This window comes from Agelaius tricolor, unplaced genomic scaffold (assembly GCF_023055355.1).
Source record: "Agelaius tricolor isolate 1412-34295 unplaced genomic scaffold, bAgeTri1.0.p SCAF_3, whole genome shotgun sequence".
NCBI lineage: Eukaryota > Metazoa > Chordata > Aves > Passeriformes > Icteridae > Agelaius > Agelaius tricolor.
In genome coordinates, this window is record NW_027269263.1 from 55,272,222 (window position 1) to 55,292,913 (window position 20,692).

Below are 20,692 nucleotides of genomic sequence, written 5' to 3' on the forward strand. Positions count from 1 at the left end.
GAAAGTTTTTGCAAAAATATTAAAGAGAATTTAGTGTACTGTTGAGTGAATTCAGTATTCCCTGTGATTAGAATATTATGTTGTTGTGATAAGTAGGAAGTTTATTCCTTGCTTTGAAAAAGTTACTGTTGGCTAGTATCAAAAAATACGAGGAAATGAAGAGCTCTCTGCCACATTATGTGTTGCAATTGCTACTTTTTGGAGCAGGAGACATGAAAAAAACTGTGCTCTCTTTGTATGCTTGTTTAAATATTTATCACATGTTTGGATTTCGTCAAGAGCAGCATTTGTTGAAAAATCACATGAATAAGGACCACAGCCCAACAAATACCACCTTCTTGCTTAACACAGTCCTGTTGATTTCAGTGGATCAAATTGTGTAGAAAGTTAAGCATGTGCATGACAGTTTTCAAGATTGATTTACTCCTGATTGTGTCCCTAACATGGTTTCCTAACTTTTTTCAATTTCCAGACCCCCTCAAAAATTTTCAGTGGAGATGTGGACCCTTGAGTAGAGTATTTAAGCCTACTGACAGTTGGCCTGCTTTTATTAGATAACTTTCACAGAATCCTTTGAAATGGTTATGGACCTCAAGTGGTTTGCAGACTGCACATTGAAAACCACTGGCTAGATAGGAAGAAAAATCCTAGCAGTTAATTACCAGTCTCTAGGTGAGAAAGCATTGTTTTATCACCAGTTTCTTGAGCCATCCAAGTACATAAAACCTAACACAGAAAATGTTTTATAATTATTTATGAGATCAATATGTATCTATACTGAGAAATAGATCTCATAAATGTATGCATACTATTGTCATATACCAGGTACTTTCAAAACATGTTACTGACAAGTGGGCCTCTGGTTCCTTTTGGAAGTCTAAAGCAAGTTTTTCTTTTTTTTTTTTTTTTAATTATTATGATTTTTGTTTTCCCCCTGAATGGATGTGCTTACAGCAGAAATGATAGACATAAAGGAGCTTAGTAAAACCTTCTGGCATAATGCAGTAGTGCTTGAACTAACCATCTGAAATGGATGTACTGAGCTGGGAATAACAAGATTTGGTGGTAGTTACTATGATAATTTTAATAATGTTCTGATTTTTATTAATTACAGTTATAGCTACAACGTGTGCTTCAATATTTGAATTTGCAAAAAGTGAATTAACAAAATAAAGAGAATTAATAAATATAAGTTCATTTTTTAAGTTTCATTTTGGAAGTTAGAAGGTTTTTTTTAAGTTTTAAGCTCTAGCTTTCCTACATGATCACAGAATTCAAATACAAGGAAAAAGTTCAAGAATAAACTTTTCTGAAAATATAAGTGAGGCTATACATTCTTCTTCCCATATGTTAACTTTACCTAAGTAAAAATAGCAGATGTATAGAAACTTATGAGACAGTCAGAAATTATAAGGTGTTTTATTAAGCTATGCAAACATAAGTCAGCTTCAGCTCAAATTGTTTCCCATTTTAATTTATACTATAATGTCTGTTTGAAGAGGTGAAAACATTGGGAAAAAAAAGGAGGAAAACCAGTTGTGCTTGAGAATTACACAGAAAGAAAGATTTACTTATAGGATGCTTTCTATTTTGTGTTTTAGTAAATATTAGGAAGACACTACTGGCAAAAGGCATACATATGAATGTTTTGGATATAATGAGGAAACATCCACATTCTCCTGAAATGGTTGAAAGTGCCTGCAGGATTCTGAATCATGTTTTTGAAGGAAGGTAATAAAATTAGAAATGCATGTCCACTTTCATGGTGAAGGGTTTTGAGATTCTGTGCCAAGAGTGATTACATTTAAGTTGTTGACTGGTAATGAAATGGACCACAGACTGACAGCCCTGTTTAAGACATGGAATTTGGTAAGCCCTGTAGTCAAATGCCCAAGTGGGTGTGTGTAGGGAGCTGCATATTCTTCCCTTCATGGTTCTTGAGCAGTGAGATTCAAATGGACAATCTCTGGGTGGTCTCCCCTTCTGTTAGCCACACTGGAGTGCATTGAGAGATAAGAAATTTCCCACAAAATTACCTCTGATTATTAAAATAGCATTTGTTAATATTAATTTCTTGTTGGCAAGGATACAGTTACTTACATAGACTTAATTAATGGAATGGCATGAAAATAGCTTGCTATGATGAAAAAAAGTACCACAGTTTAATTTATAGTGTTCCAAAGGGCTATCAAACAGTGTTAATTAAGGATAAATACATGTAAAATTTGGAAATGCAGTATTTTTATTTCTTTTATGAACAATATTTTCAGTTTCCCTCATCTGGATGTAATGACAGTAGCAGTATCAGAAGTTGTAAAAGCCATGAGGAAACATGAAAAATCACTCTCTGTACAACTGGAAGCGCTTCGAGTCCTTTTACACTTCATGATGCCCAGTAAGTCATCCAAAGGCATACCCCAAATCAGAGAATAGAATCAGATAGCTGGGCTTTAGTCATTCTTCTAATAAGACATCCTTTAATGGGACTTCAAAAAATAATTGCAGTTCTGTATATATCAGAGAACAGCTGTAAGTCTTTAGGAACATACAAGATGGGAGAAAATATTTGAGGTATTGAAGGTAACGGACGAAACTGATCACTGCTGATTTCCCCTTGATGTCATCATTGAAGAGTTAGCTCCATTCCTTCTAAGGAATTCAGGGAATGAGTGTGGAGCTGTCAGTGTCATTGTGGTTTGCATCATCAATGCCCTTTAAGTGAGAGCAAGCCATGACAGTGACATGAAAATTGTTGTACCACAAAATGCAATTGTTTTGATAGTGTCTCTTGGAAGAAACATAAAAACTGGGCAGTGATCTATATATTTAAAGATATAAAATATACAGTTATATACTACTTTCTATCAACAAGGAGAAATTAAACTGAGTAGTTTAGTTAGAAATTCCTTTCCAAAAAAAACCTCTTTATCAGCGATCCAGAGGGTGGAAAAATGTTCTTTACTAATTTTATGGCTTTAATAGAATTTTGGAAAAATTTTAATTCTTTTTGTCAATGTACTGCTATAAATCTTGCTTTTTTTCCTCTGATATTGAGTGTAGGAGTACAGTCATGGGTACTAATTTTTTTTCAGAGCAACTTTTTGCAGGTATCTCTCAGCAGTTTGAGCTGAACATTTACAAAATTAATAATTCTGAAAATAGTAACCTGATCAATATGCAGACTGATTGCAGGTTTTCAGGTCCCTCCTATTATCTGAGTTCTAATCCTAATACTTTCCTCTTTTTTCAATGAAGAGCAAGATTTAAATTTGATATATGTGTTCTAACATGGAGGCAAGGCACTTTGCTTGCCAGTATCCTGGAAGTTAGGCCCTTTTAAAATGTAATCAAACACAGAGAGCACCAACTGGATGTTGGAACTTGCAGGTTAATTAGGGAATAAAAAAGTAATTCATGGGAAAAATAATAATCACAATAAATATGAATGCTGAAGTGCCTTTGAAAGGATCTCTGGTTACTTTCTGTAGTGTCACTTGACTGCAAGTGCCAAAAGCTACAGTGGTTAATTTGAAAGACTGGTTTTCTCTGGTTTTTTTTGCATATGCTCACATTCCACTTAATGTCATCTGTGTGTAAAATTTGTCCTATGGTGTGCTGCCAAGTGAGCAAGAACAAATAGTTTATAGCTTCTCTATAGTGTCTCCTTACCAGATGGAAGAGGCATTCTGAAGTAGGTATCAGGGAACTCCATAGCTCAAAAAGTAATAGATTGCAATGTACCTTAGAACAGATTCTTTGGCATGGTTTTGTATTTTCATAGTAAGCAGTGAGCAAATATGTGGTGAAATTTTCCTTTTAAGCACGATGTACTCATATTACAGTGTAAATCTGGAAGGATTCCAGTCTCTGCAATACAGTGTTCTGAAAGTACCATGAGATCTGAAATATGTTCTCTGAGTCACCTCAGTGTTCATTTGATTGTTAGATTGTATCATTGGGTTAACAGTGGGGAGAATATGAAATCTGCTGTTCTGAGGAAGTTTGTTTTCCATTGTTGCAGGTACAAAGAATGAACACCAGAATGGCTCTTCCAGAGATGTGGGAGATGCTGCTTTTGCACTTACAGGAAAAGTCATTAAAAGCCAGTGTCTGTTGGAGGGAACTCACTCATTGGTGCTTAATGCTTTAAACAGGGTACAGTTAAAGCTTTATTCTCATGGATTTTGACATTATTTTACACTTGAAGCAGTGAATCATTTGTAAGTTTTAGTTCTGCATTCTGATTTTGTAGCATTAATCTTAACTCCCAAGTTTCATGAATCTTTTAGAGTTTCTTCTTACTTTATTTTCTGGAGTGTATTAGATGATTCTTTATGCAGTAATTCCAAAGGATATTTATTTAAAAAAAAAAAAAAAGCTTGGGTTTTTTTCAAGGATACAATTTATTTGGTATTTCTATTTTCTTAAAACAGACTAGTGTAAATACGAAAAGTGTCCTCATGCCTACACTTCAGCTACACATAGAACTGAGAGGACAGCTCAGTTGTTTGCATTATTTTCACTGTTCAACTTTTTCCAGCCCCTGTAAAATAGAATGATAACAGTACCTTGAAGGAGAAGCTGAAAATGAAAGGCTGAAGCAGGCTCAGTCTATGCAAAGGAAACTCTGGGAACTTTGCACAGCAAATTAGCCTCAAATCCTAGTGATTGGAAATCTTCATGGCCTTCAGAAGAATCCAATCTCTACAAGATTTTCAGGGTCCACATGATCACAATCAAAATGTAGCAATTCCTAGTTTTTTAGAAGTCCCTCTCAGGAATTTTAAGGTTGCCAAACAGATTAAGTCAAGGAAATTTATGTCTCTTACTATAGAAGTCAGAGCAAGTAATGTATCAGTGAAATAGTTCTAGAGTGTCTAAAGGACATCTTGACCTGAAGGTATCAGATAGAGAAGTTAACAAAGGAGGTAAAAAAATTTTTGCTCCAGAAGGTTGTCAATATTTTGTGATCATCCTGATTGCATTTTCCAATGCAGCTGGTTTGTGGTTTGGGGTATTACAATATCAGGCAGAAGGGCTAGAAATTGACACATTTAATTAAAAACTAGTGAGAGAATACGGAGGAAGAGATGGACTTGACTCCATTGAAGTAATTTTGCAGATTTGTGATGGCTGTGACAGAGATCTAGGCCCTCATCTAGGTTTCCTCCATCTAAAGGTGGGGGATGGTAATAGGTATGTTACTTCATATCTTTTTCTTTTAATATTTTTTCAGTTACCAGCATGGTTATCACTTTTTCCAGTTATCAAAAAAAAACCCAAAAAACAAACCCTGTATTATTTCCTTTTTAACCACAAAAGAAATAATGCTCCCTCTGCTTGCCCTAGAAAAATGATGTAAACTTATCCATGAGAATTTGAGGAGGAAAAATCCAATTTTTCATCAGAAAAGTAGCTAGAGAATATTTTCAGAATCAAAGATTAAAATCTGGGGATGTTATGAGCAGCTGAAACTGGTGGTTGATAGGAAAATCTTTTTGGAATTGTGATTGTTGTTATTTACTGTCACATCAGCTGTAACTTCACTTAAGAACAGCATTCACTTGTTATTACAGAGTGTCCTTAAGAACAAACTACTCCTCTGTTGCCATTGCAAGCAGAACAATCTTGATCTGATTTTATCTTCCTTTCTCCATTAGTTTATTGGAAATCCTAGCATTCAGAAGTGTGGATTAAAACTGCTTGGTTCTGTAGCTGAGTGCACTGGTGCACTGGAAATTTTAACCCAGCAAGGAGCTACTGACACTGTGCTTCACACCCTACAGATGTATCCAGATGAACAAGGTAGGGAAGGTGTTTTGTCACAGAATGAGAATGGCATGGTAGGAGGTTTGTACCAGATCTGTTGCTCTCTTTAGTGCTGGACGTGATTTAGGCAAGAGGAGGCTGCAGTGTTGCACAGTCCCCAGATTCACCCACACTGTAGTTATGCCTGGCCCTATAACAGCTTGTGCAAGTAACTTTCTGGAATGTTACTGAAAGACTACTTCAGTCATGGGTTTATTCCATCAGAATGTCTGAATTATCAGTGTCTGAACAATATTTCTTTTTCTTCTAGACATACAGTGTTTGGGTTTGAGTCTTCTACGCTCTTTGATTACAAGGAAGAGTTTGTGTATTGCAACCATGCACGTCCTGTCAGCAGTTCTGGTTTCTACCCTGCGACGATTTAAAGAAGTCACTGAAATCCAGTTGCATGTATGTGTCATTTCTGTCTATGAACATGGAAGCAAAACTCAAAACCATAGAAAATTATTTTAATATAGTTATATTTAAGTATATTCCTTATTTATTTACTTGATTTTGATTTTATTGAAATTACTAGATTAGTATAAACCTTTGTAATTAAACTGAGATGTTTGTTGTAGAGATGGTTTTCTTGGAGGTGTATATTCAATCTAGAATGTGTAAGCATAGGTTAAGTGTTTATCTAAAACTTCTGAGATCTGCAAGCTAGAACAAATTTCTCACTCATGATCCCTCATTCTGTCAATCTGTAACCATTTCATGAAGTAACCATCATTAGAGTACTGATTGCCCTTCTTTGAGAAGTCATAGAAGATAACTTAGTTCCCAGCCTTGTCACCAGGAATAAACTTAGTGTAGGAATGCTGTATTTAAGAAAATATATTACTGGAATACTATCAGACTTTGGAGCCACATCTGTATATGGAAGGAGAGTTCTTTGTCTGTAAGCACACATTTAATCCTTGTGTAAAATTCTGTTTCCTCTGCTTCAGAAGTTTTCCCTGTTTGTTACTAGTTTCATTTTTCTAGTGGGATAGAATGTGCATGTGACATCAGCTTTCTGTGAGAGTTTCTATATTTCTCTTTCATATAAATATGAAAATATTGCAAATACAGCCTCCCTTTTTTGCTTCTGTTTTTTGCCCAGCCTTTCTACATTTAGCAACCAAAATAGAGAGAAATAAAAGCAGTATGCTGTAATAAGGAAGTTACTTTAAGTGATTTAGTTTCAATTGGGTTTGGACAGAGTCCATAATTTACCCAGTTCATCCTTCTGGGTGAACTTTACTTGCAGAATCATGGGATAATTTTGTATTTCTTCTTAGTTATTAGATGCACCTGTTAATTTTTTCATTTAGTCTAATAGTTCTTTTAAAATTCAGGGATTACAGAGCAGCACAGTGGAACAGGGGATGTATCTTCATTGCATATCGTTAGAAGCAGATTGTTTCCTCTTTACATTTTCAGGAAATCACAAGTACATTTGTCACTGCCAGGCAGGATGTTCCCAGATATAATGTTGCATATTTGACTTTTCGAAGTGTCAGTTAATATCTGTTTAAGTGAGTCAGCTAAACAAGCATGTAACTACACCTATATAAACAGAGACACCTGCTATTTCTGCCTTCTCTCCCAAACTTTTCCTATTTGTTAACTATTAAAGCATGAATTTTTTGGTTGAAATTTCATTTTGTTGCATGACCTGTTTTAAAGTGACACTTTAACACTGTACTTCTTTCAATGTTCTCATTGTATTCCTAGGGATTTCATGCAATCTTGGCAATTCTTGGTTTGTCACCTTGTTTTGCAAAGCTGCTGATAAATGAATCGTTTGACACAGTCATTTTCTACCAGATGTCTATGTGTTTCACTGATCAGCGAGATCAACAGGTATCTTTTTTCTTTGACAGTTCCACAGCCTAAAAATGTTGGTGCTTTTTTGTCCTAACTTTTATTTTTTGTCTTTCCATTCAGTTTCAAAGCCTGTGTTGTAGATGTTTTGCTAAAATAGCTGAAAATGATGAGTTAAAAAATACAATGCTGGAAAAAGCATGTATGGAGTACAATAGTATTATGGCTGAATGTTTACTTTTACTGGGAGCTGATGTTAATAAGAAGACAAAGACAAACTCTTTGATCTATCAGGTAATACATGGAAATATATATACAATTTTATTGCTTACAAGTTCGTGCTTTTGGGTTCCTTTCTGTTGTCATGTAAATATTTATTTGGCTGAACACAGAGAACAGAGACACTGCTCCCACATGTCTACAAGTGCTTCTTGCTAACTGTGACCACCTTTAAATTTAACTTTTTTAAGTGATTTGCATAAGCACTTCTTTATTTTAGTTTGGTGTCAGTTTTAAATAGTCTGAGAGAACCCCACCAATACTGTCTGAAGGGAATTAGGAAGTGTTCAGTTCTGCTGGTAGAACTTTGTGGGTGATGAAGTACAGCTGGTTTTGGAACTGGCCATCCATTCACAGAGTGTGATGTAGTCAAATCAATGTAGGAAACCACAGTGGACTTATTAAAGTAACTGAAAATATTTCCAGAAAATGTTTTTAATATTCACAATCAACACTGGTCTGTGTAGCAATGCAGACTTGGAGATTGGGAGGAGCTGACTGAACCATAGAAACATAAAGGTTGCAAAAGACTTTCATGATAGTGAAGTCCAAATTTTGGCTGAAACCACCTTGTCAACTAAGCCAGAGCATTAAATGCCACATCCCCTTGTTTCTTAGACACTTTCAGGGATGGGGACTCCACCACTTAGGATATCAATGCTTAACCACCCTGTCAGTGAAGATATTTTTTCTGATGTCCAGCATGAGCAGCCCTGGAGCAGCTTGAGGCCATGTCCTCTTGTCCTGGCACTGGCTGCCTGGGGGAAGTGGCTGATCTGTACCTGGCTGCACCCTCCTTTCAAGTAGTTAAAGCCAGCAGAGCTGAGTTCACTATCATTAGGCAAGGCTTGATGAGACTGACTATTGTTGCCTGTTCATTAAATATCCAGATGATAACCCCTAAGTGTCTATTTTCCACTAAACAGATAAATAAGTGGAGTTGCCATAGCCACATTAAATAACCAAAGTAGATAAATTACCATTCATTTCTGCCTGAAAATTGTGTGCACTCATGACAAAAATTACAATTGCAGATCTTAAGCATTTGGTACATTTGGGCAAAGCCTTGATGAAAGTTAGAATTGGTACTCAGTGACATATGCCTTAGGCAGGCATATGTTCCAAGAAATAAGGAATTGCTTAATTGAGAAAGAGACACAATCCTTAAAATAAAGTCACTCTGAATTTGAGACAAGCATCTTAATGCAGTCTGAGCTGTTACTTGAATACTTCATATTTTTGGTTTGTTTTAACTGTTTGTTTTAATTGCTTTTCTCTGTTAGGTTTGTGAGAAAGGAAGTAATCCTAAATTGGTGGAATTGTTATTAGCCAGTGGTGCTCGAGAGCAGGATGTTCGGAGTGCTTTGACCATCAGTATAAAGAGAGGAGACAGCCAAATCATCAGCTTGCTCTTAAAGAAGCTTAGCCTTGATGTCACCAACAGCAGTATTTGTCTTGGAGGATTTGGTTTTGGCAGATTAGAGCCTTCCTGGCTCATTCCTTTGTTCCCAGATAAACTGACTCAAACCAGAAAACAGAGTGAGTATATATAGAAATTGCTGTACAAAATGTGTACAGAATGTGTCAATTCTTCTGATGATACTATGAATGTGTTTTAGGTGAAGACTTTCAGTTGAAAATCTCTTCAGAGCATTCAGCTTGCTATAGAAAGTTTGGCAAAACATGAAAATAAATCAAGTTATTTCTGTTATTTTTTGAAGCTACTTAGATTTCTTGGAGATTATTTTCTTTTCCATTTCTTGTACGTATAGATGCAGGTTCTGCACTGGCAAGGATGGTGCTCAAATTCCAGATGAAGAACATTTCAGAGGATAGATCAAGAGCCTCCTCTGATCCAAACTTGTCTGAAGATGGAGTGGACAGAAACTATGACTGGAATTTCATACCTGACCCATTAGTGGACAGTATTTTTCCTTTGAGTGATGATATTGATAGTGAAGGTAATTGTTTTTCTTTTCTTTTTTGCTTTTAATAATCCCAATCTAATGTACTAGGGTAGACTGTAGCCATAAATGAAATAAAGTTGTTTATTTGTATTTGAGATTTAACACCTCCCATGAAGAAAAAACTTCTATCTAAAATTTTATTTGGGGTAACATTGGAAAATAGTTTGTGCTGAGTATGTTTGTCATCTACAAAACTAAGACCTTGAAGAATTTTACCCAGTTATACATTTAGAATTAGTTTGTCATGTGTTCAGTGTTTTTTAGAGAGAAAGAGTAAGATTCTTGCAACTGAATTTCGATTTGAAATTTTCTGTCCTTTTCTGAGCTGACTTTATAGCCTATGACAAAAAGCAAGAGCTTCAAGAGCCCAGTTTGTCTCATCATGAAGTCAGGTGTATTGTGATCTAGAAACTCATCTGTTCCCTGGGTAATCTGTAAATAAAGTTCATACAACCAGATCTGCTATAGAGGACTATGTTATTAACAAATAAAGTAGGTGAAACAAGCCCTATCCCAAAGATAACTAATTGATCTGAAAGTGGAAATGACAGGTTTATGTTCAGGCCAATGTTCTTTGCAACCAGGACATTTGAATGCCTTTAACTTACAGAAAGACAGCATTTGTGTCTGTAATACCAGCAACTTAATAATGAAAGTAGCCTTAATTATTAAGGTATCTTTTTTGTTGTTCAAATGTTGCTCTTGTTTTAGAACAGCTGGTTACTTAAACACAGATGAAGAATTTGAATTTTGGAATCAGAGAATCCTAAGGAACTTTTTTATTCTGCTTTGGTTTTTTTTGTATATCATTCAGCACCACTTTTAATTTCTGTAGGTCTGTTTGTTGCCCCATGTAGAAAAGTTGTTATCCTAAAAAAATGCAAGAGTGATTTTGGGGGTTTTAAAAGTAGCTTTGAGAAGAGGGACATCAAATGTCTCCAGATAATGACATCAAATGTCTCCTAAATCACTAAATCCAGAGTGACATTTGATGTTTCATTCTCAATAAATGTGGGAGTGCAAATTTATCTATTGAAATACAACTCTTTTCTATTTTAAAAAATTATTTACACTGAAGTAGCAGAAACATGTGCTATGAAACATGCATAATAATCCCAAGCCAATGGAAATTTTGTATCATAAATCCTCAGTGCAGGTCCTGCAATCACCTCCAAGTCCTACTTGAAGAATGTCAAGTGAGTTTGGCCCCTCTGCTCTAAAACACACTGACAATGTTCTTGGCCTATTGCACACAGAATTGACCAGTGAGATCCTGGCAGTATTGAAATGCTTTTGAAATGCATCCCTTCTTTGTACATCAGCATCTATAGTACAGTTGAATTATGAGCCTCATCTTTAAACACATTTTCTCACCTATTTCTCTTCCTGTGTTCAAGGAAATGAAGGCTCACTTTTTACAAAAAAGAAGTCCAATTCCATTGCAGTTGCTGATTTATATTGTAGGGAAATGGCATGTCAGAGAGGTTCTCCTACTTTGCTGCGACATTCCTACTCTGTGGTAAGTCAGATCCATGCTCATTCCAGGTTTTTAAGTCCATCTACATAGCCTACTCCAAAATTGTTAATAATCAAGTGATAGGAAAGGTCATGTAACCAATATGGGCTTTGTCTCATTGTTGCCATTCAGTGTTTCCTTCTGCTGTGGTGCACTGTGTGGATGAGTTTATGTCAGAAAAAAATTATGATCACTAAAGAGTAGACACCCTTTTGAAGTGTTCAAATTTCCAGTCTGGTGTTCAAATGGAAATACAGGGATCATGAGCCCAGTCACAATAAATAACTTCCCCTTAGTGAAGCTGATCTTCAGTAATGATCCATGGAGAGAGACTGATTCCCTAAGGAGACATAAGAGGACAAATTGGTGGAATAGAAGTCAGGTTCCTTTGGAAGGAGCTTGTCTCTTTCCATTAACTGTAAAGGTAAACTGGAGAGACTGGCTTTCCTAGAGAGGGTTATGTTTTGTAATACTCTGCTTCATTCTGTTACTGCACCCTGGTGAAAGTCATTCTGGGTTGTCATTCTGGGTTGCACTGCTTCCATTGCACTTTAAATCTACCATTCTTTCATATTTCATGGATCAATATGTTTTATAAAGATGTGACCTATTGTTGTTTTGAGATCAAGTGTAGTTTTTTGTGTTCTTCCTATAAGCTCTGATAAAAAGAAATCACAATAAGAAGAGTTTTACTGAATTTGGATGATTTCAGAACATGTGTTCCTAAATACTTTTTCTCTTGGATTTTGCAGGGACCTGGCTCAGATTATGAACCATTAATGAAACAAAGACGAAAATTCTTGCTCTCAGATGAATCCCCCAGTAAGTAAACTGTCCAATTCAAGGTATATAACAGATTTTGCAGCCTTAATGCTTTCATAAGCATAGCATGCAAAGATTTGAGACACATTATGTATTTGTTTAAGAGGAGGATACATTTTGGAAATACTACAGTAAAGTACAAATAATGCATATATAGAGATTTTTATTTCTTGGACTCCACAAATAATTCATGTAGGCAATGAAGTTTCATGAGTGCCCTTATTAGCTTTCAAAAATTCCTTCTGTTGTGCAGTGCATAAACATTCACCTCTTCCCTTTCCCTACTGTCTTATAAATTTCTGTGTCTTAATAGAATTCTTCATGGATTTGGATCTTAACCAATATCCAAACATTCACTCTCTTCTGCATCTTTAGATCCCAAGCTAAATGATTGTAATTTTACCTAAGTGATAGTGATAAATTAAATAATGGTATTTTCACATTTTTATTTTACTAGAAAGCATCTCAAAATTGTCATCACATATGAGATCATCAGACAGTCTTTCTTCATTGATCTCAGAGAAAGAATATATTAAATCACTAGATCTTTCATCAAATGAGCTGGAGAACATCGATGCCATCAGCCAGAACAGCTGCTTAACTAGTCATCTGGAACACCTTGAGAAACTGGAGCTCCACCAAAATGCTCTTACAAACATTCCAGAACAACTGTGTGAAGTAATTCTGCATAATTTTATGTAACACAAGTTGAAATTAGTTAAAATAAAGTGTTGATTTCTAATAATGTAATCCATATATATTGTAATAATATATCCATAGCAATATTACTCAAGAATATGGGTGTATATTTTGGGATGCCTCATACATTTACTCAACTTTCATTCAGTGGATTCATGTTCATTAGAAATAGAAAAGTATTTTCATGGGATTGTTTTAAGTAATTTACTGCAGAGAACTGGTTTAAGATGTGTGATATTAAGTAGCATAATAATGGCAATGGAACTGCAGGCAATTAATATCTTAAATTTTATTAAATGGAGCTAATTGTTTTTGAATAATGCCCTCTACTTTATTTTTTTTGTAGAAATATTATAGGTTACATTGGTATGATTGCTATTTTCTGCTACTTTTCTATAGTGAGATAAATATAAATAAATTAATAATTTGTATAAATATATAACTCAGTTGCAAGCATATAAATTAATCTTTTCTTTTAGCTTTTTACAAACAAATTACCATTTCTTTCAGAACTTGAAATGCCTGACTTACCTGGATTTGCACAGTAACCGATTTAGCGCTTTCCCGCCGTACTTACTGAGGATGAACTGCATCACAAACCTCGACATCTCACGGAATGACATCGGCCCTTCCTTTGCTTTCGATCCCAGCCTCAGATGTCCAACTCTAAAGCAACTCAACCTTTCATACAATCAGCTGGTGTGCACTCCTGAATTTCTTACAAGTGTAGCTGAAAATCTGGAGCAGCTCTCGCTGGAAGGGTGAGTAGCATGAGTAAATGGACTGTAGCATAACAAACATAATAGGAAATAATAGATTTGCCATGCAAAATTATGACTCTTTACAACATGTAAAGGATTGTTTAGTCACTGGTAAAATACTGACATTGTCTTCCAAATGTGTAAACTGCTACATTTTTGTAGTTGGATTACAACATACAAGATATGAGAATGACTTTGGACCTTGATAGACTCTGATAGCATTGCTGTTCCATTAACATACTAAATAAGTTGTAATTCAATTTCTTTCTGCTGTTGTACTATTAATCCACTGGGCTGTGTAGTCTGACATATTCAGCTAGGTTTTCTGTATACACAGTACAGTTTCCACTGTATTTCATATGCATAAAGCTTTTCTGGAAGTAATAGTAATGTAATTATAGGTATTGGTATGGATATGTTTTAAGCCACAGAAGGAGGTTAAAACATGTAGCTTTTTGTTTGCCAGCACTTATTGTCATATTTCTTAGTGAGGTAATTCATACCCATGTGATATTCTTAACAATGAGATTGGTGATAGCTCTGTAAACTGCAGAGACTGTCTCATTCATTTCCTACAGTTCATGCTAAATGAGATGGTGAACTTTGTTAGTAATGCTACCCTGGCATAACAGTGGATGGATCTTTTATCTCTGTGTTTTGGGGATCTTTCTCCTCCTTTCATTAGTGTTCTTCTCCCCAGAATACGTTGTGTAGAATTATATACTCATCCGGAATTGCATTCCATACAGGAATTATTTTTTAAAAAAATTTGTAGGTTGTTAGTAATTCTGTAATATTGCAAACACATACTTTTAGTACACAGAACCTCTCACAAATGCAGCAATCCTCTTTGCATGGGACTGAGCTCCGGTATGTAATCTGAAAATTAAAACTTGCAATACATTTTGACCCTTGCTCTCCAAATTAATTAAACTGATTTTAATATCAGTCATTTATTCCATGTTGCCACATGTACTAGTGGTTTTGCTGACTAGTCAGTTTTTTTGTAGATAAAGTTTTATTTTTGCTTTACTGGTGTAAGGATGACTTTGTCAGATCAACCATACTTTCACCTTTTACCTAATAGTTTCTAAATAAAACATGGATTGTGTTTTTTCTTGTTGTTATCATAGAAACAAGATTTCAGGCTTATGTTCGCCCCTATGCTTGAAAGACCTGAAAATTTTAAACATTAGTAAGAACAATATTTCATCCCTTGCTGAGAATGTCTTCATGGGCTGTACAAAACTGGAGCAGTTCAATGCCAGGATGAATGTTCTTGGTGAGTATCTGTTAAAATAGGATTCACCTTCTAGAAATTATTCCAAGTCACAAAATTCCTCTGCCCACCAACATTTGGAGTCTTGGGAGAACAGGAAAGAGTAATACAAGTACTAGTCCTTGTTTATACAGTTTCCTAAGCATCAGCTTTTGATCACTAAGCATAGAGCATGCTTCCAGTCATTTGATCTGACTCGCCCAACTCCTCTTGTTCCTGCATTTGGAGTGGATGCTGTAAAAATGACTGAGTGCACTTGAGACTGTACACACTGCTGAGGAAGGTTCAAAGAAGAGAAAATCACTAAGATTTAGCATGCAAATCTAGTACTAATTCAGGTTTAATACTGTACTGTAATACATAGATGCATCCTGGCTTGTGCCAGCAACAGTGTGGCCAGCAGGAGCAGGGCAGGGATTGTCCCCCTGTGCTCAGCACTGGTGAAGTCACACCTCAATCCTCTGTTCAGTTTTGGGCCTCTCACTTCAAGAAAGACATTGAGGCGCTGGAGTGAATCCAAAGGACAGAGGAGCTGGTGAAGGGTCTAGAGCACAAGTCTGATGGGGAGCCTTGGGGGCAACCTTGGCACTCTCTACAACTGCCTGAAAAGGAGGCTGCAGCCAGTGGGGTTGGTGTCTTCTCCCAAGGAACAGGCAATAGGACAAGAGAAAATGGCCCCAAGTTGTGCCTGGGGAGGTTAGATTGGGTATTAGGGAAAATTTCTTCACTGAAAGAAGCACTGCGATAGGGCTGCACAGAGAAGTGGTTGAGTCACCATCTCTGGAGGTATTTGAAAGACATGTGAATGTGGCCTTTAGGTCTTTAGTGGTGGACTTGGCAGTGTAGTGTTAATGGCTGAGCAATAATCTTAGAGGTCTTTTCCAACCTCAATGATGCTGTGATTAAATATTTACCACACTATATCCACCATTATCGTCAGAGCAAGAGAGAAGATTTGGTTCAGTTCCCTGCATGCAGGTGTCATTTGGGACACCCTGAATCATCCCCCTGGGCTTTCAGCTTCTGGTCCAGAAAAAGCAGATCTTCCATAGCTCCTGTGTTTTATCTTCAAACCTTGTGCACACAGCTCAGGTAGCACAGGGCAGATCCCCTTCACTAGAGACCAGTGTTAAGGAACTGAACTTTCCTTAACACAAACTTGACTTTAGTCCGTCCAGAGTGTGGGTCAGTGGCTTAGCATATTTATTGTAAAATAAAAAAATAGCATATTTTTTGTAAAATAAAAAAATAAAAATTATACAAATTGGATTTTCAATGATACCATGAGAGTTCATAAATTTCTGTTAGAATTTATTCTTTCAAGACATAAAATCTTCCATTTAGAAATTACTGTCACATTATTTCAGAAGGTGAATCTTTGAATTGCATTAAACACAGCTGAACAATTAGACTCATTTTTATAAGAATGAATCAGTGAAAAAGACCCAACAAATCCTAGGTCACATGGGAATCTTTTGTATACTTGCAGTACAGTAAAGTGTAAGTAAGATTATTTTGGTGTTTAATGCCACCAGGAGATGAAGGATAACAATGTATAATTTGTTAAAAGATGATATATTAATTAATTTTGGGACTTTAGTTTTTAATAAGCTTTAAGAAAAAGGATTTGAACTCTGCCTTTGGTAGGTGATACCTTTGTATGAAAATGATAGACTGACCTTCTAGTCTGTCTAAACTCCAGTCTTTAAAATAATTTAAACTGTTCTTAAAATCATAGGATTAACCTCTTTTTCTGCTCTAGAAAAGATACCTGACTTGTCATCCAGCATAACAAGTTTAAAATTATCCCAGAATTGTTTTATTAATGTTCCAGAAGCAATTCTTCTTCTACCACAGTAAGTTACTCTTTTATTCATTAATGTTAATGTCAAGTTCTTGATAAAGAAAATCTGATGACAGAATTGTTGTTCTGCAGAAGATTCTGCATGGTTTACTGATTTTCAGGGAATCCTCACTGGTTAAATCCAGAACTTGGTAGCTTTTAAACTGAAGACAAATTAGTCACATTTTCTTCATGATACTGAAAAATTCTGTTCCTCAGATTCAAATTGCTGTTGTTGAAAATATATTCCTTGACAGCTGAAGCTGTCAATTCTTTAACTGAGAATACTAGAATTCTCATATTTCCTTGGAACCAACAATAAAAATATATCAGCAATTTTTTTAGTTCTGCAGACTTTTGCACAAGACTACTGAGATTAGTTTTTCACTTCCTAAATAACATGAGATACTTATTCTCAAAGAAAAACACTTCCTCCAGAAGGAGTTGTGGTAAAGAAGCATGTGACATTTATTTTGGTATACATTCAAAGCATTGCTTGTGTGAAAATTGGACTTTTGCTTTTTTTATAAAAGTTGCTGACCTTAACAGATCACTAGAATGAGATTGTGGAGGGGGTGCCTGGAAGGGGTGATCCAATAGGTGTGGGGAGGTGTGAGTGCTGATGGCACCAGAGAGAGGGCAGATCCACAGATTTGGAAATTTATATTGCTGAGATGAACATGACATTGCACAATTCCAGCATGCTAACATTCACAACTGCAGATTTAATGGATGTGCTGAAAAAATGCAGTTTTCAGGCTCTACATCTCACAGCTCAAACAAATCAGGAAGGTGTTGCATGCAATTTTGTGTGCTTCATGTTTCATTGTAACACAGACTCGTCCAATAGGTCTAGGTGAACTGTGTAATTTCTGCACATACATATATTTGCATACAATTATATCTACTTGTATTTGGATTTCAGTCAGAAAACCATCTCTTCTGATAGGTAATCCACTTGTTTATTAAAAATTAATACAGCTTTGGTTTCAGCTAATCTGGGTTTTATTTTTTCATTTGCTAACTTCTCTCTTTTTTATTTTCATATTTTTAGTTTGAGATCAGTAGATTTAAGCCAAAACAAGATCACAAGCCTGCCTGGACCGATGCACTGGAAATCACTAAATTTGAGGGAGCTGTTATTTAATCATAATCAAATAGATGTCTTGGACTTGAGCGAAAAGGCATGTGCATGGTCTAGGCTAGAAAAGCTACACCTCTCCCACAACAAGTTAAAGGAGGTAAAGTGTAAGATTCTACCTAGAGAAAATTTAATTGCTTTTCATTTGAATGCAGGTTTTCAATGTTCATTTGATTTTTGTGTCACCTCTCATACAATTGCATTGTGTTAGTGAAATGTTATGTAAGTGCAAATATTTCCTTCCTCTGTGAAGGAAAATTGCTATATGCTATTCAGCTTTTCTGCCTGGAATGTGTCATATACTCAGTTTGTATACTGAATTACTTATAAGGTCTTTTCTCTCTTACTGTGGGATATTTAGGTCTATTTATTACAAAAAATGAACTACAGCAGTAAAAATAATACCTAGTTCTGTTAAATAATTAATGTATTCATGTTCCTCCTTTTTTAACATTTAATTGCCCATTAAATGTTCTTTTATTTAGATTCCTTCTCAGATTGGCTTCCTAGAGAACTTGACTTCTCTGGATGTAAGTCATAATCCTGATTTGAGATTCTTTCCTGATGAAATGGGAAGACTGTCCAAAGTCTGGGATCTTCCTTTGGAAGGACTCCATCTTAATTTAGACTTCAAGCATGTGGGATGCAAAGCCAGAGACATCATCAGGTTTGTTGCCCTATTGTTCTTGAAGATTCCTGGTTTGCTTTCTTGGGATTTGCAGTAAAAAAAAGAATTATTGAGAAGATAACATGCTGTTTTGAAAAGACATGCTGGTTTGTCAGATGAAATCCAGCATGCTGTTCTGTGGGAGATTATGATAACAACACACACAGATAAAATAGAGGGGTTTAGACCATACTATTATTACCTCTTGAATTTGATGTTTCCACAAACTGTGCAATAAGTGATGCTTACCAATTATTTGTAATATGTTTATTGTGTTCCCCAGTTCCTCTGTGCACTGCACAGAGCACAATTTTGGGATAATTACAAAGCAAAAAAGACATATTCTGAATTAAACTTTAGCTTTCAAATCAGAAATTAGAGTAGACAGTTAAAAGAACAGTAATATCAAACTGTAATATCAAATATCAAGATACTGAAAATTTGAAGAAAATTGCATGGTTCTAGATTTTTCTTTGTTCTTGAGTTCTGTTCATCTTTTTCTTTGTTTTACACTTCTGTGAGTTTTGCAAACTTTTTCTACCAGGTTTCTTCAGCAGCGACTGAAGAAGGCTGTGCCTTATAACAGAATGAAGCTGATGATTGTTGGAAACACTGGCAGTGGGAAAACCACCCTGCTGCAACAGCTCATGAAAAGCAAACGAACAGAATTAGGCTCTCCAAAAGCTACAGTAGGCATTGATGTGAAAGACTGGATCATTCAAGGGAAGGGCAAGATGAAGAAGGAGCTTATATTAAATGTGTGGGACTTTGGAGGTATTTCCTGAGTTGATTTTCCTTTATTATTGTCTTTTCTAACATTTTAATGCATTACTTATTCTTAGAGTCAGCCTGTGGTAATTCAAACTGGGGACAGTAGAATCACAAATGTACACCCAAAGTCCAATAACCACTTATAATTTAGTGGATTCCACTATGAATTTGTGCATTCTGTAAATTCGCAGCTAATCCCTCAAAGCCTCAGGAATTTCTTACCACCAAATGTCGTTTCACCACTCATTTCAACTATAATATTTAGAATAATCATTTCAGAATAGTAAGAAATTGCTTGTAATCACCAGAAGAATCTTTCATTAAACTCTGTTTCTCCATTTTGTAGTCCAGGTCTCTCTAGGCTCTGCAATATCACAGGTTTGTAAGGTCACAGACAACAAAGCACTTAGGATGAGTCTTTGAACCTTGTATTTCTGGAAATCTTTCTAAGTTTGGGGGAGTACAGAAGCACTTCTAAAATCCAGGGCTAATTGAGGCTGTAGAAAAGTTATTTTTAAACAGAGGTCTGTCATCATTTAAATACAGTCTATCACAATGCATAAGCTCAGACCAGTGCCATTCAAGCTGGATGTTCAGCTTTAGTTGTAATTTTAAGTGCTTAATTATGTGAATTTATTATGTGAAGTTGCTGAAAGTATAGGACAAAGGAAAAGAAGAAAGTAAAGGGAAAGGAAAGAATAAGAGAGAAATTCAGTATTTAAAAGAATCACAACCTTTTAAGTTGTCTATGCAGCAACCGTGTTTATCCAGTTAAGTCTTACATTGGTATAAAACCAGTGTATGTGTTTAAACATTACACTTCAATCAGTGAGCTACCACAGAGTGCCTTCCTAAAATTTGTAGTTTTTATGGTTTCCTGTCAATTTATATGAATTTCTACAAACATTAATTTCACTTCTGAACTCGTGGTCTGGGGACATGTGTTCCTCTGCCTTTTTGTGATCTGAAGATGTTCAGCCAAGGAAGTACTAAACAATGGAAAATTTTGGTCATTAGGACAAGAAGAGTTCTACAGTACCCATCCTCATTTCATGACCCAGAGGGCTTTATATCTTGCTGTTTATGATCTCAGCAAAGGACAGGCAGAGGTGGATGCTATGAAGCCGTGGCTTTTTAACATCAAGGTAAGACTTACAGAATGGAATTCTCCTTTCCAGGGAGCTGTAGGTGAACAGCAAATTAACCATAAATATTTATATAGTGGAAGAAGAAAGAAAATTGTTCAAAAAGTAAGAAAGAACAATAATATTAAACAAGAGCTGAAATACATCATGAATTGGATATGACAGTAATTCTAGACATAAAA

At 35.7% G+C, this 20,692-nt stretch overlaps 1 protein-coding gene across 1 annotated transcript in view; it reads left to right on the forward strand.

Moving 5' to 3' along the window:
- The window catches only part of LRRK2 (leucine rich repeat kinase 2), a 64,149-nt gene that overhangs the window by 19,108 nt on the left and 24,349 nt on the right, over positions 1-20,692 (forward strand). Inside the window, exons 12-30 of the mRNA XM_071423890.1 lie at positions 1,602-1,731; positions 2,271-2,395; positions 4,022-4,155; positions 5,661-5,805; positions 6,080-6,219; positions 7,531-7,659; positions 7,744-7,914; positions 9,183-9,438; positions 9,672-9,860; positions 11,264-11,385; positions 12,135-12,204; positions 12,662-12,882; positions 13,414-13,664; positions 14,798-14,946; positions 16,706-16,799; positions 17,841-18,027; positions 18,413-18,594; positions 19,139-19,368; positions 20,383-20,510. Coding sequence (XP_071279991.1) covers positions 1,602-1,731; positions 2,271-2,395; positions 4,022-4,155; positions 5,661-5,805; positions 6,080-6,219; positions 7,531-7,659; positions 7,744-7,914; positions 9,183-9,438; positions 9,672-9,860; positions 11,264-11,385; positions 12,135-12,204; positions 12,662-12,882; positions 13,414-13,664; positions 14,798-14,946; positions 16,706-16,799; positions 17,841-18,027; positions 18,413-18,594; positions 19,139-19,368; positions 20,383-20,510 — 3,053 coding nt within the window. The remainder of the gene's footprint in view (positions 1-1,601; positions 1,732-2,270; positions 2,396-4,021; positions 4,156-5,660; positions 5,806-6,079; positions 6,220-7,530; positions 7,660-7,743; positions 7,915-9,182; positions 9,439-9,671; positions 9,861-11,263; positions 11,386-12,134; positions 12,205-12,661; positions 12,883-13,413; positions 13,665-14,797; positions 14,947-16,705; positions 16,800-17,840; positions 18,028-18,412; positions 18,595-19,138; positions 19,369-20,382; positions 20,511-20,692) is intronic.